At 33.1% G+C, this 27,796-nt stretch overlaps 4 protein-coding genes across 9 annotated transcripts in view; 2 read left to right on the top strand and 2 right to left on the bottom strand.

Annotated features, from left to right (window-relative positions):
• On the bottom strand, window positions 1,591-3,753 carry LOC104783886 (glutathione S-transferase T3-like). Its single transcript, XM_010508988.1, has 2 exons — window positions 2,937-3,753; window positions 1,591-1,607 (listed from the first exon to the last, which is right to left on the bottom strand). The coding sequence occupies exons 1-2, from the start codon at window positions 3,751-3,753 to the stop codon at window positions 1,591-1,593; spliced, it is 834 nt and encodes a 277-aa protein (XP_010507290.1).
• Window positions 6,786-13,966, top strand: LOC104780617. Of its 5 annotated transcripts, XR_002037716.1 has the most exons (6): window positions 6,786-7,391; window positions 7,671-7,886; window positions 8,718-8,876; window positions 8,973-13,306; window positions 13,408-13,481; window positions 13,563-13,966. XR_002037716.1 is itself a non-coding variant. In XM_019244666.1 (5 exons), exons 1-4 carry the CDS (start codon window positions 7,251-7,253, stop codon window positions 13,269-13,271), a joined length of 4,815 nt encoding a protein of 1,604 aa, XP_019100211.1. In that variant the 5' UTR covers window positions 6,786-7,250; the 3' UTR covers window positions 13,272-13,306; window positions 13,408-13,966. The 5 variants fall into 5 exon arrangements, 4 of the variants coding, with proteins under 4 accessions (XP_019100211.1, XP_010503429.1, XP_019100212.1 ...); XM_019244666.1 differs by having other exon boundaries at window positions 13,408-13,966; XM_010505127.2 differs by lacking the exon at window positions 7,671-7,886 and adding an exon at window positions 8,058-8,208 and having other exon boundaries at window positions 6,787-7,237; window positions 8,502-8,876; window positions 13,408-13,966.
• On the bottom strand, window positions 14,114-16,202 carry LOC104780616 (rac-like GTP-binding protein ARAC8). 2 transcript variants are annotated; one of them, XM_010505124.2, is made up of 8 exons: window positions 16,008-16,202; window positions 15,489-15,576; window positions 15,177-15,286; window positions 15,016-15,079; window positions 14,862-14,941; window positions 14,706-14,771; window positions 14,503-14,606; window positions 14,114-14,335 (listed from the first exon to the last, which is right to left on the bottom strand). In XM_010505124.2, exons 1-8 carry the CDS (start codon window positions 16,110-16,112, stop codon window positions 14,311-14,313), a joined length of 642 nt encoding a protein of 213 aa, XP_010503426.1. In that variant the 5' UTR covers window positions 16,113-16,202; the 3' UTR covers window positions 14,114-14,310. The 2 variants fall into 2 exon arrangements, with proteins under 2 accessions (XP_010503426.1, XP_010503427.1); XM_010505125.1 differs by having other exon boundaries at window positions 14,862-14,926; window positions 16,008-16,197.
• LOC104780614 (RING-H2 finger protein ATL48-like) overlaps window positions 27,435-27,796 on the top strand; it is a 3,107-nt gene continuing 2,745 nt past the window's right edge. Inside the window, exon 1 of the mRNA XM_010505122.2 lies at window positions 27,435-27,695. Within this exon, the coding sequence (XP_010503424.1) occupies window positions 27,605-27,695 (91 nt within the window). The 5' untranslated portion in view covers window positions 27,435-27,604. The remainder of the gene's footprint in view (window positions 27,696-27,796) is intronic.

The following is a 27,796-nucleotide window of genomic DNA, read 5'->3' as shown; positions in this document are numbered from 1 at the left end:
GAAACTCCTCTTCTCCGCTCAGAACTTTCCTCGTGACTAAAGTACCCTTTATTTTGACTTTTGTACACGCGTTAACGTAAGGGTGTTTTTGTCATTGTGTTAGTTACACACGTGTGAGTTGCTTCTGTTCATTTTAAAAAACGGTGGCGTACGGTGGACTACACGTGAGTAAAGTTCATATGATTCACACATTAAGTACAGTACATATCAAAAAGCTTCTAGATCAATCAGTTAGGTTTCTTCTGGTTACAAAACTTACAATTTTACACAACATAAACATTATATAAAATCAAAACCACAAAGTCCAAGTTGTGTTTTCTTTTTTGGATGATCAATCAAATATCTTTTTCCTAATCTTTGATGACGTGAAGCATCTCAAGAACATCAAAACATGAAATTAGCCATGTAAAAATAGTTGATTAAAAACTGATTTTAGGAGCTAGAGTTGAACTCCATTTAAGTAAAGTTTTTAAACAAGTCATAATTTTAACTTATAGCATTTTGAACAATTAATAGTAAGTTTTTTAACCAAGTCAGAATTAATCCTACTATATTAATTAAGAAGTACAAATATGAAATCAACCTTAAAATATGTAAAAAATTACATTCAATTACCATTAGAAAAAATTAATTAAGCTTAATTAACTAATTTAAATAAATACAATTAATTAAAAATAAAAATACTTACAGATCAAATATTAAAAAATCTAAAAATATCTAAAAATATATTTTCTCTCGCTAATAAATTATGGACGAAATTACTAATTATTTTTTTAAAAATATATAAACCAATCAGAATTTTAAAAACTAAGATTTTATATCCAAATTTATAATACAATTATTTTTAATAACTAAATTCGAAGATTCTCCTATCATCTTTATTTTATTTTATTTACAAACTGTTTGGAATAATCATTTTGATTTTGTATACAAAATATATATATATATATATTTAAATAAAACACTAATTTTTATTATTATATTATAATTTTTTTTAAAAATGTTGGTCTGTGCTTAAAGCACGGGATATATCCTAGTTAAAAGTATAGGAAAACTCATCAAGCAAATTAACAAATTAAATTAACTTGCAACAAAAATTATGATTAACAGAATAAGAAAAAGTTTTATCCGTAGCACCAATAAATTAACGGAGTATTATTATACATCTATATAGTTTGAAGTTATCATCGCAAATGCGCAGGATGATGACAATCGATTTTCCAAAATAACATGTACGTAACTTGTAGTGGTGGTCAATATTATGTAACTTGTAATGGTGAATCAATAAATTATAAATACACTTTAGAGCTAGATAACTTCAATCAATGAACCATTCAAGATAATGATATATCATGTGCATTAAGAGATGTCAATGGACCTAATTGGCAAAAAAAAAGAAAAAAAAAGAGTATTATAAGCTAGTACTGTTTAAGATTTACATATAATACAAGGATATAAATTTACTCCTTCAAGCAAGTGCAACAATTCCAAAGTCACAAAGACAGATTATCAGCATGATGAAGAGCTGAAACATGTGGAATGTTTCTTTTATTTCCAAAATTGTCCAAAAAGAACTAAGCTTTTATGACTTTATAAAGCTAACAACACTGTTCAATATGAAATCAGGAAAATAAAAACTGAATTTAAAGAATAAGTCTCGAAATAAACAAACCAACACAATGGTTCAACAAACAAAAAAAAAGTGAAGTTGTGTAGAATCTCTGACTTCAGTCTTAACACAAACAAACAAATACCCACAGAAAAATATTCGGGAATCTATAACTGATAAAGAGAGCAAAGACACGAATCAGTGAAAAAGACTTTTATTATGGATCAGAGAGATAAAACAGAGTTGTGATACGTTATTTCACATCAAATGCAGTTCTCGTGTGCAAAAGGTAAAGCCACACTCTCTCCAGATGAGAGAGAGTTTTTCTCATTAAATCGAATAAAAAAGTATGTTTGTTTTACTGCAAAACTCGAGGTTAATACAAAAAGCAAACGTACAAGCTACTATATCTGTGCCACAATAATTAATATTTTGTAAACTTCAAAAAGTAATTATTGAAAATATTTAAAATTTTAAATTGTTATTGGTTTAAAATTAAATAATATTTTTTTAGTTAAAGAAAAAAATATATTTAAACTCAGTAATCATTGTTTTTTTAAAATGTGTAAAAAATTCTAACTTCAATCTTTTAGGGATTGAGGAAGTATTTTTGTAGTTGTACCTTTTTTTTTTTGTTGTTGGATAACTGTTTAAAAATTCTCGTACCAATTATATTCCGTAATATCACTAGGTTCATGACTAATTCCTTTGAAAAATCAATCATCCGATTAGTTTCTGTCTAATCCGATTACTCTCCATTTAATTTTGTGTATATCAATTATTTTTAATGTCAAATATAAATCATCTTTTTTGTTATTTAGACAATTAGATTAAGACTTCGTGATATTGTACAATAACTAAACTATAATCTTTTAATGAAAATCATAAAATTTTGTTTTGAAATTTTAGTTTTATTTGTTTACCGTAACTTAAAAAACAATACTATACATATATTTAATGTTATATTTTTCATAAATTTAATAAAATAATTCTAAAACTAATCCTCGATTAACTCCGTTTAATCTCTGATTTTCTTGCTAGGCGCTAGACCCATCTCAGACCATGTGCATTGGTTGGAACAAAATTTTGGTCCCTCAAATATATTAATCTTATTTTGAGAGTTTCTTAAGTTTGGTATGAGCATTGGTGTTCCTCACAGTTGCTCTCCTAGAAAAAATAATAATATTTTTAATTTTAAAAAGTAATTATTTAAATTAATAAGTAAAAACATATTAAAGTTTTAATTAAAATAAAACATATAACAATGACATTAAAAACATAAGAAAATTACAAAATTACAAAAACTTGAAAAAAAAACAAAACAAACAAGCTTCTGGTTTAGTAAGGAGTGTGTCTAGTATGGCAAGCTTCTGTAGCTTCTCTTTTTCAGCCATATCCACCCTCTTTACTTCCCACATGCTCGTGTACTCAGCAAGAGCCTTTCCCTGAGCTTTCTTCCTGTCAGCCTTAGCAGCCTTGACACCTTGAGGCCTTATCTTGGAGTCTTGTTCAGTGTGGGTTCCCTCGGATTGTGAAACTGCATCAACTGGTTTCCTCTTTGTTCTGACTGACGGTGAAGGTGTGTTAATCGCGTTTTGGTTAAGGAATTTCTGCTCATACCTTAACAAACACCAGCAATGCTCCATTGTAAACTTCGTCTTATAGTCAGAGAAGTAGATGTCGTGAGCCACCTTCAGCACATCGTTCTCAGAGTGTCCACTACTGTTTTGTCTCTCTGCAGCTGCATAAGCCCCGCAGAACTTGTTTGTGGACTCATTGATCTTGAACCACCTCTGCTTACAGTTGATGTTCACACCCTGTTCACCATTGGCTATCGCATGAGGAGACTCTGCATAGTATTTTTGAACCCTTTGCCAAAAGCTTCCTCCCTTTTGTTGATTTGCAATGATCGGGTCCTTTGAAGTGTTCAGCCACGCACTTATTAGTATTTCATCGTCAGTCGGATTCCATTTCTTCCTATCCTTCTTGACAGGTGTCTCTTGAGAAAGAGGTTCATCATGGGATTGTTGAGAGCTCCAAGTAGGTATTTCATAAGCACCGTCTTGGTTAAGAGCTTCTCCTTGACTGTTGAGAAGCTCTAAATAACTAGAAGACGACTGACAGAATGTATTGTAAGAAGTCATAGGAAGACGAGTTTAAGATGATGAGAAAAAGAGTGTACGAAAGAGGAAAAGAGTGTACCAAAGAGGAAAAGAGTTTAAGAAGATGAGGAAAAGAGTGTACCAAAGAGAGATAGAAGTTTAAGATGAGGAACATAAATCGTTCTCAAAGAAAAGAGATAGAAGATGATGGAGACAGAAGAGAGATAGAAGATGATGGAGAAAAATTGAAGGCTGGTTGGTGTTTAAAAGGTGAAACCGTTCTCAAGTAATAACTTAACAATCATAATGATCTATCCACCAACTACCTAAGTCTAATCATAATTTATGACAACTTATAAAAAACCAAAGCATTATACTATCCCATTAAATTCATAGAGGAGATGGTTTAAGCCAAACATTATAGCCTTTAACTCTGTTTTTTTAGTAAGAATAGAGTTTTTCTAAAGAGTTTTACATTTTTAAAACTAAGTTATAAAAAACTTCCGGTTTTATATATGTTAGTTTTGCATTAATCTTTGAGTTTTAACATAGATTATCACCACTAATATTCGCTCCCTTTTATCAGACTTCAATCATCAACTACACTATCCTTTATACTAGCAAGCAGTTTACCAATCATATTAACTTGTTTATCAAATCAATTTATGATACCACAACAAAGACCACAACAAAGACCACAACAAACACCACTACNACTACGAAAACCACTAAAAAAACCACTACAAAGACAACCACAACGACCACTACAAAGACAACCACAGCAATTACAAAACCGAGTCCACCAAACAACAATATATGGACATATCTGTAGCTAAAGGAATCGATTATTTACCTCTTACTCGATGATTGTTGCTACTGCTTCCCGTTATGTGTGGCTTTCTTCAGGTGACGCTGAGGAAACTCATGAAAAACAAACAATTGCAAGGTTATACTCGGTTTAGCATAAAAGAATCCACATAATCAATACAAACTGACAACAATCTTAACAGACAAAGCCATAAACTCGGACAGTCAACTAGCTAAACCCATAAACATAAACCAAAAACCTAATTATAACAAAAAATTGACACACTCAACCATCGATACCAAAAAAATAATCCAATACCCTAAATCGAAACAAAAATCAGAGAGATCATATATCTAAAAACACATAGTAAACTATCCAAACAAATTCCCNTCTAGAATACATCAAAATCGGATTCGAATTTACAACACAAACCTCTTACAATTGGAAACGGCGGATATTTTGGAAGATGATACAACAGATATGCCTTCGCGTTACAAAATCTTCACTTTGATGGAGGCGATCGCCCTTTGCAAAAAAAATCGCCGTCGCGATACAGAAAGAGTGAAGAGAGAGAGTTCGAGAGAAAAAATGAAACGATACATCGAGTTTTTTTCTCTCACCCTACCCATAAAACAACAACCTATTACAGAAAAACACGTGTTATGAGGGACGCATAAAAAATGTCCCGTTTATAGGAACGTATCTTTCATTTTTCTATGACTTTGATTTAAATTAATCCTTTTAATTATGTAGGACGGACGAAGGACGGACCAATGCCCATGCTCTCAACTGCCCGACTACTGTCCAACGATTTCTTAAGCAAGAGTTTGTACATATCTTTTTCTTAGTCAATGAATGGTCAATTTGTTCAAATAATTTTACATTGTCATAAGTCTCAACTAAGCAGTTTGCTTATATATTTAACTTAATTAATTGATAATCAATATAAAATGCATATGTAACTAATGTATTTTTGTAACTCAAAATCGTCAAATTAATATTCTTACCATTCTAATGATGTTTTTTTTTTTGTTAATCGGTTTATCTCTCGATTGGGTCAAATATCATAGATCAATCGTTGACATGTCACACACTTTGCTACTAAAATGCCTACAATGGTACGAAAATGTCCAAATCATGATCAAATTAATCAAACCGGTTGTGGTTAAAAACACAACACATGCTTATAGATACATATTCCATATACTAACAACTCATAATGAGTAATGTGCAATGTTAGAAAGTATGGTTCGTTTTCAAAATCCACCTAACGGTTGGAATAACCCGAAATGTACATATGAGTAGTTTCCTATCTATATATAGAGCGACATGCATAATCTTTGATTGTGACACTTATAAAGTAATGATATAGAGCAAAATAAAGGTTGGTGTCCTCGGTAATATTTCTTTGTTATTGCAACTCTGTGTTTTGTTTGTCTAATGAAAGTGATGTTTAAACGAGACTTCAATTAAGGGAAAACATACAAATTATATATTCCATCTGTTGGTCTTAACATATCAATCATATTAAACCAAATTAGTCTTAACCTCTTAGGGTGATTGGGATGGTTTGTGGATTAGTGTACTTATTAGATCATGAATTACAAATATGTTATTCGTTTTTGTGGATTCAATTGCTGACTTTAAAATTAAGGCATATGTAATAATTAGTTAATTACTGATTTATAATAACGATACAAAAAATGAGTAAAAATAATTTCTACTAATATTTGGCTGATACCTATTCATACATGATTATACTTCGAACAAACTACATCTTTTAGCACTAAGATTACAAACACACAAATCAAAATCTATCTATATAGTTATTTGTCTAATTTATGTGTAGTTGAGAAATGATTATGAGTGGTTGAGACATTAACTAACCAAGTTGTACCGATAAATTAGTCATCACCACAGTATGATACACACAAAACAGTGACTGACTATACATTATCCATCCATAATAAACAATGCCTTAAACCGGATTGAGAAGAAATTAAATCGAACAGAAAAATTTCTATGATACATTTTTTCTTGGTTTATTCCGGTTCTGCAAACCGACTTGCCTAGGATCAATTTTTTATTTTTTATTTTAAAACAGAGAAATAAAGTCAAAGGGCTAAGGAAACGTGGTCAAACCGTCCGTCACTCACCCACCTCTTAATCGCTCCAGTCCCTATGTCACCTGAAAAAGATTGGAGATGACGTCACGCACATATTGTTTTATCATTTAAGTCACGGCACTGTCACGTTATCTTTGCCCCTTTCCACAACTCCTCCCCCCTCTCTCTAACCCGACCCGATCCGCCCGAACTCTCCCAAGTCACCTTTCCCCTCTCTCTCTCTCTCTTCGATTTATTTTGCTGGTGTTTTTTGTTCGCTTACGCGATTTCGCGAAAAGGAAAAAAAATCCGTATAGCTGGATCGTAACAAGGGGCTGATTCGATTACTCGCTTGGTTGCTACTGTCTGTTTTTGGATCTGTGTTGTTGTGTTCGGATCGGGAATTGAAGAAAAAAAAAACCCTAGAGATTTGATCCATTTCGTCGCGAAATTAGGGTTTTGTTTTTAATTTCTCTGTGTCGCCGTTGGGGTTTTTTTTCCTGTGGATCTAAAGGTATCGAATATTTTGGTCTGGGGATAAGGGAAATTTTGGGGGATTTTGTTCCGCTGAGGAAGGAGAGTTGTGTATTGATGTTGTTGTTCGAAGGAGAAGATGATAGAAGGCTATGCATGGGAGGGTTTGTGAGCGGAGGCACAAAAGTCGTCGTCGGCACATGTTGATATCTTCCTCGCGTGTAATTGCGTGTGTGGAAGGTGGTGGTTCTTCTTCTTGTTTGTCCTTATCTTCATCTACCTCGTTTTCTAAGGTAAATTCCAATTCGATTTCGATTCTTTCCCAGCCGCTCAGTTTTTCGTGTTTTTGGTGGATGGGTTTTCGCCCTGAGTGTTGAAATTTTGATTGTAGTTTGGGATTCTAGTGATGGATTCGAGGAAATGAGTGTTTTTTTTTTATTCTTTACCAGTTTCTAGCCTAATTGAATTACGAATTGATCACATCAGTCTCTTGATTTAGGGCTTCTTGGATGCTTTTTTTTTGGTTGGCTCTTCGACTTATAGTTTTGTTTTGTGTGTTTTGCTGTCACTAGCAGGACGGGCGCAAAATTAGCGTTGGTGACTGTGCTCTTTTTAAGCCACCACAGGATTGTCCACCGTTCATTGGGATAATTCGCTTGATCATTGCTGAGAAAGAAGATAAGTTGAAGTTGGGTGTTAATTGGCTTTATCGACCAACGGAATTAAAACTTGGCAAAGGCATCCTTCTTGAGGCTGAGCCCAACGAACTCTTTTATTCCTTTCACGAGGATAATANCGCGAAATTAGGGTTTTGATTTTAATTTCTCTGTGTCGCCGGTGGGGGTTTTTTTTTTGATGTGGATCTAAAGGTATCGAATATAATTGTCTGGGGATAAAGGGAAATTTTGAGGATTGGAGGAAGGAGAGGTGTGTATTGATGTTGTTGTTCGAAGGAGAAGATGATAGAAGGCTATGCATGGGAGGGTTTGTGAGCGGAGGCACAAAAGTCGTCGTCGGCACATGTTGATATCTTCCTCGCGTGTAATTGCGTCTGTGGAAGGTGGTGGTTCTTCTTGTTTGTCCTTATCTTCATCTACCTCGTTTTCTAAGGTAAAATTCCAATTCCAATTCGATTTCGATTTCAAAAGCTACAATCCAACACTAATTCGTGTTTTGGTGGATGGGTTTTGCCCTGAGTGTTGAAATTTTGATTTGTATTTTGGGATTCTAGTGATGGATTCGAGGAAATGAGTGTTTTTTTGTCTTAACCAATTGAACCAAGAATTGATCACATCAGTCTGGTGATTTAGGGCTCCTTATTAAATCTTACACCTTGGGGTGATTTTTTTTTGGGTTGGCTCTTGGACTTATAGTTTTGTTTTTGTGTGTTTTGCTGTCACTAGCAGGACGGGCGCAAAATTAGTGTTGGTGACTGTGCTCTTTTTAAGCCACCACAGGATTGTCCACCGTTCATTGGGATAGTTCGCTTGATCATTGCTGAGAAAGAAGATAAGTTGAAGTTGGGTGTTAATTGGCTTTATCGACCTACGGAATTAAAACTTGGCAAAGGCATCCTTCTTGAGGCTGAGCCCAACGAACTCTTTTATTCCTTTCACGAGGATAATATCCCTGCTGCTTCCTTACTACATCCTTGTAAAGTTTCCTTCCTTCCAAGAGGTGTTGAACTCCCTTCTGGTATCTGCTCGTTTGTCTGTCGGCGAGTTTACGACGTTACAAACGAGCGCTTATGGTGGCTGACTGATCAAGACTATATTGATGTGAGATTATAATTCATCCACAAAACTGCCTTCTTCTGTTTGGATTTTTGATCTTCTCTGGTAACTAAGGCATTTTTTTTTTTTTTCACTTTGCAGGATCGACAACTAGAAGTAGACAAGTTATTGTGTAAGACTCGTTCAGAAATGCATACAACATTACAACAGGGTGGTCGTTCTCCCAAGTCCATGAATAGTCCAACAACATCACAAGCGAAAGATGGCATCCAGAATAATAACTCTTTTCTCTCTCAGGGTAAGGGAAGGAAAAGAGAGCGTATGGATCATGGTTCCGAGTCTGTTAAACGTGAACGTTCTTCCCGGGTAGATGACAGTGGTTCCGGTCCTCTCAGAACAGAAAGCGGTTTAAAGTCTGAGATTTCAAAATTTACGGAGAAAGGTGGTCTGGTGGATTCTGAAGGAGTTGAAAAATTGGTGCAGCTTATGCTGCCTGAGAGGAATGAGAAGAAAATAGACTTAGTTGGCCGTGCGATTCTTGCAGGGGTTGTAGCGGCAACAGACAAGTTTGATTGCCTTAGTCGTTTTGTCCAGCTCAGGGGATTACCCGTGTTTGATGAGTGGCTGCAGGAAGTTCATAAAGGGAAAGTTGGGGATGGGGGGAGTCCCAAAGACGGTGATAGGTTAGTAGACGATTTCCTCCTAGTCTTACTTCGCGCTCTTGACAAGCTACCTGTGAATCTCAATGCACTTCAGACTTGTAACATTGGAAAGTCCGTTAATCATCTACGGTCACATAAAAATTCGGAGATTGGGAAAAAAGCAAGGAGCTTGGTCGACACATGGAAGAAACGAGTTGAGGCAGAAATGGATGCTAAGTCTGGATCCAACCAAGGTGTATCTTGGCCTGGAAGTGGAAGACTGACTCATGGGGGAAGGCATTCAGGTGGTTCCGGGGAGGGAAACAAGACATCTTCATCACATCTACATGCTTCTAAGTCAGTCTCGGTCAAACAACAGGTGGAAAGCAACCTGAAGTGTGTAGCCACGTCGCCAGGCTCTACGAGATCAGCCCCATCTCCGGGATCAGGTGGTACTGTTTCTAAAGATGGACAGCATCGAAATGCTGGTGCTGGTGGTGTATCTGAAGTCCTAGCTGCAGTAAAGGATGAGAAAAGTAGCAGCTCCAGTCAGTCCCACAATAATAGCCAGTCTTGCTCGAGCGAGCATGCTAAAACAGGCAATTTATCTGGAAAAGAGGATGCAAGGAGCTCAACTGCTGGTTCAACTGTGAAGAAGTGCTCCAGTGGCTCTTCAAGGCATCGGAAATCAAACAATGTGTTTCAAGTATCATCTTCGTCAGCTTCCCCTAGGGAAGTTGGTTTAAATCGAACCTTCTCATCACAAAGGAATGTCCCTTCTGAGAAAATTTCTCAATCAAGTTTGACATCTGAAAAGATTCTTGAGGTTCCTCTGACTGAGGGTTGCAGTAATAAATTGATTGTTAAGCTGCCAAATCGGGGTCGCAGCCCTGCTCAAAGTGTGAGTGGAGGCTCTTTAGAGGACCCTGCTCCGGTCAATAGCCGAGCTTCTTCTCCTTTGCATGCGGGGAAGCAGGAACTGTGTGAAAATAATGTGAGAGAAAAAAATCATTCTTGTCGACCTAATGTGAGCTCTGTCTTGAATGCGGAGTCTTGGCAAAGCAATGAATTAAAAGATATCTCGCAAGAGGCAGCTGGTTCACCACTTGTTGCTGGTGATGACCGCGGCAGGGCTCCTAAAGATTCTGATAAAGCAGCTGGAAATGTTAAAGGCACATCTTCCTTAGGAAATGAGTTCAAATCTGGAGAAAGGCATGGCGGAACACTCAGTTCAATGAATGCTTTGATTGAAAGTTGTGTAAGATACTCCGAGACAAATGCCTCTTTGGCTGGTTCAGATGATGTTGGAATGAATCTTCTTGCTAGTGTAGCTGCTGATGAGATGTCTAAATCGCCTGTCGCATCACCCCCAGTATCTCAGCCATCAAATTCCTTTATGAATGAAAATTCTACTGTAGGGAATGATGCGAAGCTAATTACTTCGGATGGTTTTCCGCACGAGCAACATCAAGGTGAGCAACATGTTAGCAGTAGTGGCACACCGTTGGTGGAGTCAGAGATAAAAAATGAATCTACGACTGGAGATCTTGATAAGAGCTCAAATTCAGAGACCGAAGATCTACAAAGGTTGGTGGATCAGCGCCTAGAGAGCAATGACAATTCAGATGATGTCGTTGCTTCCCCTGCTTTACCCACAAACGCCATCAAGGAAAAGATTTTGGATGATAGTGACTCTGTGGAAGTAAAGGATAGGAAGGCTGATGTTAAATCAGAGGCAGATAACTCATCAGGCTCAACGAAAAGAGTAGCAAGCTCAATGATAACTGAATGTAGAGATATTAGTCAAAAGGTAGATTCTGTGGCTGTTGAACACGCTCCCTTTGTCGGTGTTGATGATGATAAGAAAGTAGAGAAACCCCCAACGGTGTTGAGTTCTGAGCTAGTTAAAAAAGTGGAAGATGTACCAGTCTCTCCTGGGATTTCAAGGGGTATGGATGCAGTAAGCACTGATAGACCTGGAACTGAAACGGTCAATAATATGGCAGTTAATCAGATAGACCAAAAAGATATAAAGAAGATTAAGCAGGATTGTGATGCTTCTGGGGCTGCTATAAAGGATGCCGCAGCTGGTTTGGACTCATCTGTAACTAAAGGTAAAGTTGAGCCCGTGGAGGGGAATCAAGAAAATATTGAAGTAAAGGAACGGTGCTCAGGGTTAAGAGCTACTCCAGGAGTATCACCGAAAGATGCAGAGGATCTTAAGAGACCGAACGGGCCTAAAACCAGTGATGCTGATGGAGATGAAGCAGAGGAGTGTACGTCTGCTGCCAGAGATGCTTCTTCCGTTTCAGCCGCAGCTTCAGCTGGATCAGAGATGGATGCCAGAGTTGAGTTTGATCTAAATGAAGGTTTTGATGGAGACGATGCAAAACAGGGGGATTCAAATAACTTTTCTGGATCTGTATTTTTGACGCCAACTCCTCTACAACCAGTTAATACCTTACCGTTGCCGGTGGCTCCTATATCTAGTGGATTTCCTGCATCCATTACTGTTGCTGCGGCTGCAAAAGGTCCGTTTGTTCCACCTGACGATCTGTTGAGAAATAAAGGGGCTGTTGGTTGGAGAGGATCTGCTGCCACTAGTGCCTTCCGCCCAGCTGAGCCAAGAAAAGCTCAGGATGTGTTACTGAGCATTAACAACACCTCTACATCTGATGCTTCTACATCTGCTGGCAAACAGACAAGAACGTTTTTGGATTTTGACTTGAATGTACCTGATGAGAGAGTCCTTGAAGATTTGGCTTCTCAAAGATCTGGAAATGCCACAAATTGTACATCTGGTATCACCAATAGTTTTGACCGAGTACGTTCTGGGGTCATGGGTTCAGCGCTTGATCATTCTTCTGGGGGCCTTGATCTTGATCTAAACAAAGTTGATGATTCAACTGATATGAACAACTACACAATGAGCAGTAGTCATCGGCCAGAGTCATCTTTTCAACAGGTTAAATTATCATCGACTGGTGGTCGTAGAGATTTCGATTTAAATGATGGACCTGCAGGTGATGATTCGGCTGTTGAGTCATCTATGGTTCTAAATCAACATTCACGAAGTGGCTTGCCATCACATCCATCTCTCTCTGGAATACGAGTGAATGGTGAAAATATGGCTAATTTCTCATCTTGGTTTCCTGCTGCTAATGCTTATTCAGCAGTGAGCATTCCTCCAATTATGCCTGAGAGAGGTGATCAGCCTTTTCCAATGATTGCCAATCGTGGACCACAGAGAATGTTGGGTCATACAACTAGTGTTTCCTCATTCAACCCTGAAGGGTACAGGGGTCCGGTTTTGTCGTCATCTCCAGCCATGCCCTTTCCGTCCACAACGTTCCAGTATCCTGTCTTTCCTTTTGGAAACAGCTTCCCCATTACCTCAACAAATTTCTCTGGTGCCTCTACAGCACAGATGGATTCTTCTTCAAGTGGGAGAGCTTGCTTCCCTGGTGTCAATTCTCAAATATTGGGTCCTGGAGTTCCAGTTCCGTCTAATTACCCAAGACCTTATATCGTTGGCCTCCCAAATGGTGGTAGCAATGGCGGAGTTTTGGACAATAGTGCGAAATGGTTTAGGTCAGGACTTGACTTAAATTCTGGTCCTGGAGGTCATGAAACGGAGGGAAGAGATGAATCATCACTTGTGGCAAGGCAATTATCCTCATCTGCTTCCTTACCATTGAAGGAGGATCAAGCAAGAATGTATCAAATGTCGGGTGGTGTTCTGAAGAGGAAAGAACCGGAAGGAGGATGGGATGGATATAGGCAGTCCTCTTGGCAATAACAATAGCGCAGAATCTCAGTAGGCCACATGAGCTTGTAAGCCCACGAAATCCACAAATCTTACTGTTTCATGACCGCACTTTTTATTTCGCTCTTCCTAATGTTCCAATTACTTTTTTTTTTTTTTTTTACTGTAGTTACTACGGGATGGACTGATTGTGATGCCACAAGGCTTCATTGGCTGGCTTGCTCTGTTTAAGATGAGGAATGGGTGAGTCAATTTGCGACTTCGCAGTGGTCTCAACCTTTTTAAGAACACAAAACCTGACCTCTTGGTTTCATCATCATGTAGATCTTCCGAAAATATTCCCAAATTCACTTGCGTGGCCATTCTCTTTCAGAAAGAGTCATCAACAAGGTTCTCAGCGAGAGACCCGCATTACCTCCTGCCCACAAAGAGTTTTAATAGGTGAAACACACTTTTTGGTCATTCTTTTTAACATGCATGTGTGTATCTCTATACACCGGCACAAAAGAGTAGAGAGATAAAACAAATGTTGGTGGCTTTGAGTGTGTTTTAACTTGTGATAATACAAGTCTTTGGCATTGTGGCTTTACATATATGTTCTGCGTTAGGTGGTGGGATTGTATTATAGACACAACAAGATTAGTTACTTCTTTTTTTGTTTCTTTTCAGTTTGTAGATTTATTACTTGTGCTAGTTCTGTTTGAAATTTACATGCTTCTTCTTTGTCACGCTTTTGTCTATTGGTCTCGAATTCATAATAAAACAAGGATTTAACCTTCGTCGAAAGAAGCAAGTAATAAGCTGTGAACTAAAAGGATTTGGTTTTAACCAAGCTCTTCTTCTTTATATTCTTAATGGGATCTTTGGCTACATAATGGCTAAAACAAATTCTATAACCAAACTCGAAACAAACAAAACATCACGGTCACATATACAAACAAAAACTGAAGAAGAGGCTTCTTCTCTGCCAACTCTATGTATATTCTGACTTCTCAGAACAACAATAATGGATAATTAGAAAGATAGAAAAAAGAAGTGAACAATCCATCAGGAGTTGAGTCATCATCATTCATCAGTGTTTCCCGCAGAGAATGTGGCTGCCAAAGAAAGAAAGCCAATCTACAATCGTTAATGACTATGAGACTTCACATAAAACATAAGAAAAACTGTACGAAGCTAAAGGTGAGTTTTTGCATAACTAAATTCTACACTTTCTACATCATATATCTAAGTAGATTCTAAAGTGAAGATTATTCCAACTTACGAGAGACATCTATTGTGCTGCTTTTGCTTCTTCTTCTTTTCCTTTTGTTTCACCACTGGTTTGATTACCACTTTGATAGCAGCATCAAATACGGCTTTCACATTCTACAAAAACCATATACCAAAGAAAAGTATATTTGTCGTATTGGTGCAAGTAAAAGTGTAAACTAACATGAATGATTCCTAACATACATGCAGCTGTACCTGTTGAGTTTTTGAGCTGCATTCAATGTAATACGTTGCTCCAATATGCTTGCGGAGTTCCTCTCCCTGTCACACATGAATGCTAATATCATTTAAAAACCAAGAGGAAGAGAGGGTCAACATTGGTTACGATTTCTACAGGTTGAAAAACCACACCTGTGATGTAGTTACCGGGGACAGTCCAGGATGATCAGACAAATAATGTTTATCTTCACGAAGATCTATATATCGGAACACTGTAAGAAACATTACATATACTAAAAATGATTTTCAAGGAAATATGTTGGTTCCACTCTTATAGCTATCTTACCCATTTTAGTACCAACAAGTACAATGGGGACTCCTGGTGCAAAGTGCTGGAGTTCAGGGATCCACTGACCAAAATAAATACTTGAAAAACATCAGAAAATCACATTTTCATTATTTGTTTACCGAATAATAAGAGAAAGAAGGAATACAATTTCCACAAACCTTTTTGAAAACATTCTCGTAGCTAGCTCGGCTGATCAATGAGAAAGCCAACACAAAAACATCTGCTCCTCTGTAACTCAAAGGCCTTAGTCTGTTATAGTCTTCTTGACCTGCAAACATGAAAGGATAACTCATAAATCCAAAACTCTAAACAGTCACCAATCTTTACCGCACTACAAATACCTCTATCCAAGGACCTCAAATCGAGAGCTAACTTGCTAGTTGATAGAAATGGCGACGATGATTAGAACTACTACATAAATATTAGTGACCTAGTTATTGCAGAGAGGGATACAAAAAAATGATGCTTACCGGCAGTGTCCCAAAGGCCTAAGTTGACAGTGATGCCTTCAACCACAACATTGGCACTAAAGTTGTCAAAAACTGTTGGTATATAGTCCTGACACACATTTCAACAACTCAGCTACATCTTTAACTTCAATAGATACATACAGTATAAGGCTATATAGCAGTAGAGTAAGAGCACTATGAGGAAACACTGGTTACAAAAAAAAAGCCAAACAAATGCTAACTTTACAATGTAAGAGTTTCAAAATCTATATATTAAAAAAAAAAAAAAGGATCTTTTTATACACAATCCCTAAAAAAGGAGCGAACTTTGCAAAAACCCTGATAGAATTCTCGGCAAACGAGCTGATGATATTTGATAAGACCCAGAAGGATTTTTAAACAAAAAAAGTAACAAAATTGGAGATACCCAGAAGAACAATTTTGATGGAAATCGAGGACACTAATCAGAAAGCGAGATGAAATTTTGCTAATCGATTACAAAGGATAGGAGGGGAAGAGAGGGAGGGGCTAAGGGCTTACAGTAGGGAATTTGTTGCTAGTGTAGCAGATGAGCATACATGTTTTCCCAACGGCACCATCTCCAACAGTCACACATTTGATGAATTTTGAAGCACTCGAAGCCATTCTAGAGAGAATGAGAGCGAGAAACGTAACCCCTTAGAAGAGTCTCTCTCTCTCTAGAGATAAATGAAGTGATTATTATTAACTTTGAGCCCAAGTGTAGTAATTATTAACCAACCCTTTCTCTATTAAAAAAAAAAAAAAAAAAAAAAAAAAAAANAAAAAGAGAAACCTCAATATTTTCAAAAGTTCTTTGTCTCACTCGTTTTTGGTTTGAACTTTGAAGATGAAGAGAGGGAAACAAGAACGGCGGCTGCTCACATGATCTATCTATTGCATCGATCATCCAGTCCCACATGACTTTTTAAAAAGATACTAATCACATTCCTTTAGATACCTCTAAGTTGCTTTTCCTTGGTCCTTCTTGTTTTATCTAGCACTATTTTCATCAATATTTGTTACATTTTCCCCTTTAGTTTCTTGGTTAAATTAATTCTCTCCCATTACCATTTAAATTAACATTTTACTTTGGTTAAACACAAAATTAGTTTAAAGAAGGATAAAGAGATACCTTCCACCAATCAAAATCATAGTTAGAATCTTCTTTCGTTCTTTTTTTTACAAAGATGTAATTAATCAATGGATTTAAAATAAGTAAGAAACTTGGAATGGAGCCATGCCTGTTCACAGACCTGCGCCTCGTAGGTCTCCGTCACTGACATCCAGAACTAACCGGAAATTAATACCGGCGATGACATCAAAGCGAGGGTCCTTAATTAATGTCTTTGATGGGAAACCAACCACCACAAAGAGTACCTTTCTCCCGCTCCTTCATCATCTCCTCTCTGACTCTATTCTCATGATCATCTATTTCCCTATGCATGTTCTTCTTCTTTTTTTTCTTTTTGTCTGTTTGTTTGTTTGGCTTTCTCTCGATCGGATTGTCTATGTTATTAATCGTCAAGGGTTTGTCAGGTGTTGGCGACGATCCAAAAAGATCGGGCGGTTACAACAAAAGATATAGGATCACCATCGGAAATAATTAAATATTTTTAGTACAATTATTGATAAATCGAATAAGCATATCTACTACAAACCAAAATTAAATGTTCCTGATATATTTTCAATAGATTTTGTAATAGAGATTTTATTGTATTTTTTTCAATATATTCTTATATACTTATTTAAGCAATGTTGTTAAAATTTAACTTTACGTGTCATATTACAAAAAATGCCATTATATTTGAATTAATTTAATAACTAACCAAAGAAAAACTTATACTGGTTTATAGAATAATAAAACCATATTTTTGAAATTACTTAATAAAATTATTTAACAGATTCTATCTATTGTTTCAGAAATCTTAAGAAACAATAACAAACTATTTTAAACAATCATAAAACTAAAATTAAATATTTACATATCTAAATTGTTTAACAATGATAGATTTAATTTAAAAGTAAGATACAACATTGCTTAATTTTAAAAATATTTATATACTTATTTAAGCAATATTATTAGAATTTTAACCAGCTTTGATATGACATATTACAAAAAATGTTATTGCATTTTAATTAATCTAATAACTAACAAAAAAAAGTTTATATTGGTTTACAAAATAATAAAACAATATTTTCAAAATTATTTAACAAATTCTATTTATTGTTTCATAAATCTTAGGATACAATAACAAACTATTTAACTGGCTAAAACTTATTTTTTTATACACAATATTCATTATATAAACAATACTAAGTGTATAATGTTGACAATATACATATACATAATCTAACTATAATTTTTATATACATAATCTAACCATTTGTGAAAACAAAAAGATTGACCGTTGAGAAATTTTTATATTTATTAGATATATTTTTTCTCTTGGATTTTATATAGCTCTTACGAAAAAAGAAACAAAATCACTACCTCTAAAAGTATGTTTTAATCCCCATTAATCAATTTGTAATACCATATCACGGGTCAATACAAGTTATGTTAGTTTTTTTTTTAGATTTTATCGAATTTATAACTAACGAATTTGATATTGGACCCAAACCAAAATAGTAGTACCGTAACCTATATTTTAATATAATTAACGAATTCTATTTGCCGTAACAAAAAAAAGACATTTTAATTTCAAAATAAATGAAAATAAATAATTTTAATGCTATTAGTTTTTATAGTTTCAAAAGTCAGTTCCTTATTGGATTTGAGCATTGGTTAGTTTTCTCTATTAAACAAACTTGAGATCAGTTAAATGTATCAAGTAATTGCATATGCAAGTCTGGTGATTTGGTTCATGCTTGTAGCTACACAGTGCTGTGGTGGAGAGGGACATCTAACCAAAAATAATGATTCAGCAAGAACACCTCTACTTGCAGACAAAGATGACGATGGTTCGTGTAATGAACTTTTGACAAACGATGATTCTAATTTGAAAGAGTCAATGGAAAGTGATGAGAAAGAATGTAACAGACCTACCTATACCATTACTTATAGTGTTGACGTGGTGTATTGACAAGTTTAATATGTCGAACTGATATAACTTAAGATGTATCGATAACTCTCCAATATAAAGTTGAATCTATAATAATAGAGCATTAATAATAAAATTTATCATTTGATATTGACAAGTCTCACTTTTTTCTATTCGTTAATTCGTTTCATCTCTATGACCATCGTCATAGACTAATGATCGTTCGTTGTTTGTTGACTCGATATGGGATCGAAACACCAATTCAATATATGTTCGTGATATATTTTCAATAGGTTTTGTAAGAAAGATTTTATTGTATTTTCCAATATATTTTTCTTTATTTCGTCCAACGTAACTAGAATAAACTTCTGATATGGATTTTTTTGTTTTTTTTCAAATGAATTATTAACCAATCAATTTTGTTTTTTATTTCCGTCTAACATCAGGTTAACCTTAATTACTTTTGAAGCCCAAATTAGGTTTTGTCACAGGATTTTCAGTTTTAATTGCAATATGTTCTACAATTTTATAACAAACGTATATGTGTATTTTATTATATTAGAAATGTAGGTTACTACAGTAGGCATATCATTTTCTTCCCTGTATATTTCGATTAAGAGTAGTGGTTAGTGGTTACACATAAGTAATTTCTTTTGCTCATATTTTTCTTATGTTTTTTTTTTTCATCTTTCTCTTATGTTTTGCTCATATTTTTCTTAGTATGCCTAAACATATATTTCAAAAACTGAAAGGGATTTAAACCTATAATTCACAATTTTAAACTATCTTGTTTGCCTTGTCTATCAAGATGATGTATAATACATAATATAAAAGAATAACATATAAATGGTAACGTGTTTTTTAAAAAAATCAAAATTTGGTAATAATACATCATAAGTTTTTTTGGTTAATGTGTTTTTTTCGCTCTTGCTATTTTGGTAAAAAAAATACAGTTTCCATGAAAGATACCCTTTTATATTTGCCTTAACAAAAAAAAGACATTTTAATTTCAAAATAAATTAAAATAAATAACTTTTATGCTATTAATTTTTGTTGTTTCAAAAGTCAGTTCATTATTGGATTTGAGCATTGGTTAGTTTTCTCTATTAAAACAAATTTGAGATCAGTTACATGTATCGTATAATGGCATATGCAGGTCTAGTGATTTGGTTCATGCTTGTAGCTACACAGTGCTGTGGTGGAGAGGGACATCTAACCGAAAATAATGATTCAGGAAGAACACCTCTATTTGCAGACAAAGATGACGATGGTTCGTGTAATGAACCTTTGACAAACGATCATTCTAGTTTGAAAGAGTTGATAGAAAGTGATTAAGAAGCATGTAACAAACCTACTTATACCATTACTTATAGTGTTGGAGTGGTGTATGGACAAGTCTAATATGTCGAAATGATACAACTTAAGATGTATCGATAATTCTCCAATATAAAGTTGAATCTATAATAATAGAGCATTAATAATAAAATTTTATCTTTTGATATTGACAAGTCTCACTTCTTTCTTTGCGTTAATTCGTTTCATCTTTTTGACCATCGTCATAGACTAGTGATCATTCATTGTTTGTTGACTCGATATGGGATCGAAAATCCAATTAAATATATGTTCATGATATATTTTCAATAGATTTTGTAAGAAAGATTTTATTGTATTTTCTAATATATTTCTCTTTATTTCTTCCAACGTAACTAGAATAAATTCCTGATATGAATTTTTTTTTGTTTTTCAAATGAATTATTAACCAGTCAATTTTGTTTTTTTTTTCGTCTAACATCAGGTTAACCTTAATTACTTTTGAAGCCCACATTAGGTTTTGTCACAGGATTTTCTGGTTTAAATTGGTATATCTATATATACATTTTTGAGACATTTAGCAAATAAATCATGAAGTTGTAACCTATTTACAAGCATGTCATTGATATTAAATAATTAATTTAATAAACAGATTAACTATACTTATATTCAATTTTTTTTATAGAAACTAAGTATTTTAAAATGTAAAAAACATAATTACAAATGTATACATATTTTATTTCCTTATTTTATAAAGAGGTGAATGAAGAGTATCACTTCTAAAGGTGAACCCAAATATTTGTCTTTACTTGATAAAAATTTGAAAAATTGATTTGATAAAAAGTGACTTTTAGCCTCTGGCCTCACATACTATATTTTACTTTCACAGGTTTCGTATAATGAGTTTTTGAACATGTTGTGTGATCCACGTAGCATGGCGGGTCTGGACTATAGAACCAACACTAAAGCTATTAGTTTATTTCATATATTATAGATTTGTAGTCATTGTTTGGAAAATTAACTTATAAATTATTTAGTATATGAACTACAAAATATTACACATACTACAACACATTCTTAATATTCCAAAAAAAAAAAAAATGTATACACATAAAATATACACTAACATACCATATAGGCATATACCTCTGTTTAATTATAGAAAACAAAACTAAGTGTTTTAAAATTTTATATTCTATCTAATAACAAATTTGATGTAATTAGGTTCTAAACTGTATAAAACGTAAGAAGAAGAAAAAATATTCTAAACAAAATTATAAATTAATTAGATAAAAGTTAATTAATTGGGAATTTGAAAACTAAATAAATTAAAAATTATTATTTAAAATATAATAATTTATAATTTAGTCTCGCGGTGTACCGCGGGTGAAAACCTAGTGTTCTACATTTTTAGAACGAATGTATATGTGTATTTTATTATATTGGAAACATAGGTTAACTACAATAGGCATATTATTTTGTTCCCTGTATATTTCGCTTAAGAGTAGTGGTTAGTGGTTACACATAAGTAATTTCTTTTGCTCATATTTTTCTTATGTTTGTTTCATCTTTCTCTTATGTTTTGCTCATATTTTTCTTAGTATGCCTAAACATATATTTCAAAAACTGAAAGAGATTTAAACCTATAATTCACAATTTTAAACTATCTTGTTTGCCTTGTCTATCAAGATGATGTATAATACATAATATAAAAGAATATCATATAAATGGTAACATGTTTTTTTTAAATCAAAATTTGGTAATAATACATCATAAGTTTTTTTTGGTTAATGTGTTTTTTTCGCTCTTGCTATTTTGGTAAAAAAATACAGTTTCCATGAAAGAAACCCTTTTATAGTTGCCTTAACAAAAAAAAAAGACATTTTAATTTCAAAATAAATTAAAATAAATAACTTTTATGCTATTAATTTTTATTGTTTCAAAAGTCAGTTCATTATTGGATTTGAGCATTGGTTAGTTTTCTCTATTAAAACAAATTTGAGATCAGATACATGTATCATATAATGGCATATGCAGGTCTGGTGATTTGGTTCATGCTTGTAGCTACACAGTGCTGTGGTGGAAAGGGACATCTAACCGAAAATAATGATTCTGGAAGAACACCTCTATTTGCAGACAAAGATGACAATGGTTCGTGTAATGAACCTTTGACAAACGATGATTCTAATTTGAAAGAGTTGATAGAAAGTGATTAAGAAGCATGTAACAGACCTACTTATACCATTACTTATAGTGTTGGCGTGGTGTATGGACAAGTCTAATATGTGGAAACGATACAGCTTAAAATGTATCGATAACTCTCCAATATAAAACTGAATCTATAATAATAGAGCATTAATAATAAAATGTATCATTTGATATTGACAAGTCTCACTTTTTTCTTTTCGTTAATTCGTTTCATCTCTATGACCATCGTCATAGACTAATGATCGTTCGTTGTTTGTTGACTCGATATGGGATCGAAACACCAATTCAATATATGTTCGTGATATATTTTCAATAGGTTTTGTAAGAAAGATTTTATTGTATTTTCCAATATATTTCTCTTTATTTCGTCCAACATAACTAGAATAAACTTCTGATATGGATTTTTTTTCTTTTTCTAATGAATTATTAACCAGTCAATTTTGTTTTTTTTTTTTATTTCCGTCTAACATCAGGTTAACCTTAATTACTTTTGAAGCCCAACTTAGGTTTTGTCACAGGATTTTCTGTTTAAACAGCAATATGTTCTACATTTTTAGAACGAACGTGTATGTGTATTTAACTATATTAGAAATATAGGTTAACTACAGTAGGTATATTATTTTGTTCCCTGTATATTTCGGTTAAGAGTAGTGGTTAGTGGTTACGTATAAGTAATTTCTTTTGCTCATATTTTTCTTCTGTTTTTTTCAGCTTTTTCTTATGTTCTGCTCATATTTTTCTTAGTATTTATAAACATATTTCAAGAACTGAAGAGAGATTTAAACCAATAATTCACAATTTTAAACCATCTTGTTTGCCTTGTCTATCAAGATGATGTATAATACATAATATACAAGAATATCATAGAAATGGTAACATGTTTTTTTTTTTTATCAAAATTTGGTTTAATACATCATAAGTTTTTTTTGGTTAATGTGTTTTTTCGCTCTTGCTATTTTGGTAATAAAAATACAGTTTCCTGCAAAGAGATATTTTTCCGTTTGCCGTAACAAAAAAAAGACATTTTAATTTCGAAGTAAATAACTTTTATGCTATTAGTTTTCATTGTTTCAAAAGCCAGTTCCTTATTGGATTTGAGCATTGGTTTGTTTTCTCTATTAAAACAAACTTGAGATCAGTTACATGTATCGTATAATTGCATATGCAGGTCTGGTGATTTGGTTCATAATTGTAGCTACACAGTGCTGTGGTGGAGAGGGACATCTAACCGAAAATAATCATTCAGGAAGAACACCTCTATTTGCAGACAAAGATGACGATGGTTCGTGTAATGAACCTTTGACAAACGATGATTCTAGTTTGAAAGAGTTGATAGAAAGTGATTAGGAAGCATGTAACAGACCTACTTATACCATTACTTATAGTGTTGACGTGGTGTATGGACAAGTCTAATATGTCGAAACGATACAGCTTAAAATGTATCGATAACTCTCCAATATAAAGTTGAATCTATAATAATAGAGCATTAATAATAAAATTTTATCATTTGATATTGACAAGTCTCACTTCTTTCTCTGCGTTAATTCGTTTCATCTCTTTGACCATCGTCATAGACTAGTGATCATTCGTAGTTTGTTGACTCGATATGGGATCGAAAATCCAATTAAATATATGTTCGTGATATATTTTCAATAGATTTTGTAAGAAAAGATTTTATTGTATTTTTCCAATATATTTCTCTTTATTTCTTCTAACTTAACTAGAATAAATTCCTGATATGGATTTTTTTTGTTTTTCAAATGAATTATTAACCAGTCAAATTTGTTTTTTTTTCCGTCTAACATCAGGTTAACCTTAATTACTTTTGAAGCCCACATTAGGTTTTGTCACAGGATTTTCTGGTTTAAATTGCTATATGTTCTACATTTTTAGAAGGAACGTATATGTGTATTTTATTATATTAAAAACATAAGTTAACTACAGTAGGCATATTATTTTGTTCCCTGTATATTTCGCTTAAGAGTAGTGATTAGTGGTTACACATAAGTAATTTCTTTTGCTCATATTTTTCTTATGTTTTGCTCATATTTTTCTTGCCTAAACATATATTTCAAGAACTCACAGAGATTTAAACCAATAATTCACAATTTTAAACTATCTTGTTTGCCTTGTGTATCAAGATGATGTATAATACATAATATACAAGAATATCATAGAAATGGTAACATGTTTTTTTTTTAATCAAAATTTGGTAATAATACAAGTCTCACTTCTTTCTTTGCGTTAATTCATTCCATCTCTTTGACCATCATCATAGACTAGTATTCGTTGTTTGTTGACTCGATATGGGATTGAAACACCAATTAAATATATGTTCGTGATATATTTTCAATAGATTTTGTTAGAAAGATTTTATTGTATTTTCCAATATATTTCTCTTTATTTTTCCCAACGTAACTAGAATAAACTTCTGATATGGATTTTTTTTCTTTTTCTAATGAATTATTAACCAGTCAATTTTGTTTTTTTTATTTCCGTCTAACATCAGGTTAACCTTAATTACTTTTGAAGCCCAAATTAGGTTTTGTCATAGGATTTTCTGTTTAAACAGCAATATGTTCTACATTTTTAGAACGAACGTGTATGTGTATTTAACTATATTAGAAATATACGTTAACTACAGTAGGTATGTTATTTTGTTCCCTGTATATTTCGGTTAAGAGTAGTGGTTAGTGGTTACATACACATAATATGCATGATGAACTTAATATTTAACCATTAGTTAGATCATCCTATTATATTAATTGGGAAGTACAAAATAAAATTAACCTTATAAAGTGTAAAAAATTATATTGTCATGCCATTGCTTTTAAATGCAGATGTTAAATTTTTTTAGTAAGGATAAAAATGTAATTTAAATATAAGACTAACAAAATATTTTAAATAATTATTAGTTTCCAAAAAAAAATTATTTTCTTTCTCCAATTAATTATGGATGAAAATTATTAATTATTATAAAAATTACAAGCCAATCAGAATTTTAAAAAGTTAGAATTTCTATCTAATTATCCAAATTCTTATTTTAATAACTATATTTCATTGACAAATTGTTTTGGATTATCATAAAATACATGTGATAAAGAAATATGTAATTTTTTTCTACATATGTTGTTATTTGATTTTTTTAAACAAAGACATATTACTCAATCTATGATGAAAAATATGTGTTTTTAATGTTCCACATGGTAAAACTAAAATTCTGTGATTAATAAAATAATAAATTTTATTTGCTCACAATTAAAATATGATAATTAATATTAAAATTAATTCACAAAATAATGATGTAAATACAACCGATAAACAATATAAAATTATACTCCCTCTGTCCTTAATAGATTGATGTTTAGAATCTTTTACACATTTTAAGAAAACAATGATTACTGAGTTTAAATATATATATATATATATATATATATATATTTTTTTTTTTTTGACTAAAGAGATATTATTTAATTTTTAACCAATAACAATTCAAAATTTTAAATATTTTCAATGATTACTTTTTGAAGTTTACAAAACATCAATCTTTGTGGAACAAAAAAATATCCCAAAACATCAATCTTTGTGGGACAGAGGGAGTAACATACATCATACAAATTAAAATACTATAATATTTTAAAATAATTAGTATTTAAAAAGAGATATGTAGTGTTGGTACCGCGGTTAATCACCTCGCTTCAAGGGATATGTCCGAAGTTAATCAGCCGGGCTCGGAGCGGAAAGACGGCCCGACCCATTGAATCGAAGGGGTCCAGAAAGGAAGAGTGAACTGGTATCACATCGGGTTCGGAAAGCGAGTCCGCAGCTCTAGTATATGATCAAAGATTTTGTCGTACGGTCAACAATAAATGGAGAGCGTGATTCACGGAGTAAATTGATTTCGCATTGATTACACCCGTTGTATTATAAATAAGGGGAAAAAGAATATTGTAAGGGACCCAGAATTTTTTTCTAGCGATAATATACTACTTTCACTTCCTAACAAAAGAATCATAAAAGTCAGTTCGCAACTTATACGGTGGTAAACTCCTCCGCCCGTAAAATCACTCAAGGGAGAGAAGTTCACCCTTAGATCTCACATGTAGATTTACCAAACAATTGTAATATTAAAGTAAATAGTGTCTCAAACAATTTAACATTTTAAAATAACTATAACAATAACTTTTATTATTATATTCTAATTTTTGGAAAAAATGTTGATCCGTGTTTTATAACATGGGATATATTCTAGTGATATTGTAATAATTGTGATTAACCTATAAATTAATACTCTTTAAATTAATACTCTTTAAATTAATACTCGCTATAAATTAATAAAATTTTCCGGTCCCGAGTTGAGTCGATGTACAAAATGACACATTTCGATAAAATAATAAGATGATAATTTTTTTGGAAATCCTATGTAAAAATATGGTCCCATCAATATCATAAATTAATAATCATATAAAATGATATATATATATATATATATATATCTAAGAAAATCTAGTGAAATATGATTCTATTGTTGTTTGCCTATTCTTGAGCATTCTTTTTGGAGCTCATCTCTAATTTTTTTCATTGTTGTATTTTCAAATCGCATCCATAAATTATGAAAAGTCATAGATGCGATAATTGCTTTTTTAGTAATTGGTTTTAAAAGTACCGCAATATCTTCTTCGACTTTATCATTACCATGAAGGATAGTAGTAACAATTTTTTCTAAACTCTAAACTTCTAACATTTCTCATTTTTACCTAGATAATCTATTAAACAATTGACATTCAACCTATTATGATAACCAAAATTATAAATTAAGAAAATTCTTTAAAAATGTGAATGATAACAAAAGTATCTTATTTTGTAGTAGAAAATTTTTCAATATGAAAATAAGAAAATATCTTCATAAATTAATAAAATATTAATTTATCGATAAATTAAAACTTCTGTAAATTAATAAAATTTCGTGGTCCCGACCTTATTAATTTATAGAGGTTTTACTGTAGTTTAACTATAAATGAAAGTTTAAGCTCCTTATCAAGAAGCTTTATATATATATGAAGCTTTTAGTGGAGATCTTAATATAGAAGAGAAGAATATATTAAGATCTCCGTTCTTCTCTTGTATATTAAGATCTCCACTAAAAGAATTTATTAAACAGAGAACATGTTCGAAATATTGAGATACAATGGAAAGTATAAACTTGGCGTTGTTTCTAAATACTTCGAATCTGTTCTCTGTTGATAAAAAGAGAGACGTTTATAACGCTAATTACAAGATTAGCCGAAACAAAATTCTCTAATTATAAATCGCTCTTGCGGACGCAAAAGCGAGCCCAGTGGGCTTCTTTATATACCATTTTGGGTTTTTACCTTTTCAAACACTCTCGAATCCGACCCGTTACACAGAACCGTAGACCCGACCCGGCTCGTCGTCGCACACGGTCTCTGGTGACGAACAAGGCCACGCCTGACTGCTTTTTAATTTACTTCTCTCTCTCTCTCTCTCTCTCTCTTAGTTTCGTTTCTCTTCTTTGGGGAGTTGGGTTTGCATTAGATGGTTGTGGAGAAGATGAGTGCTGTAGAACCAGACATGGAAGATCTGTTCCAGGAGAAGAAGCGTGTTAGGAATCCTCTCGTTCCTCTCGGTTTGTGTCATTTTCATCTCGTTTTCACCAAAAATCGAATTTTGAATTTATTTTGGGATTTCAAAATGTTTTTTCTTTTTTTTTTTTTTTTTTTTTTTTTT

This window comes from Camelina sativa, chromosome 4 (assembly GCF_000633955.1).
Source record: "Camelina sativa cultivar DH55 chromosome 4, Cs, whole genome shotgun sequence".
NCBI lineage: Eukaryota > Viridiplantae > Streptophyta > Magnoliopsida > Brassicales > Brassicaceae > Camelina > Camelina sativa.
Note: the sequence above shows the minus strand (reverse complement) of the source record. Positions and strands in the feature narration are given on the sequence as shown.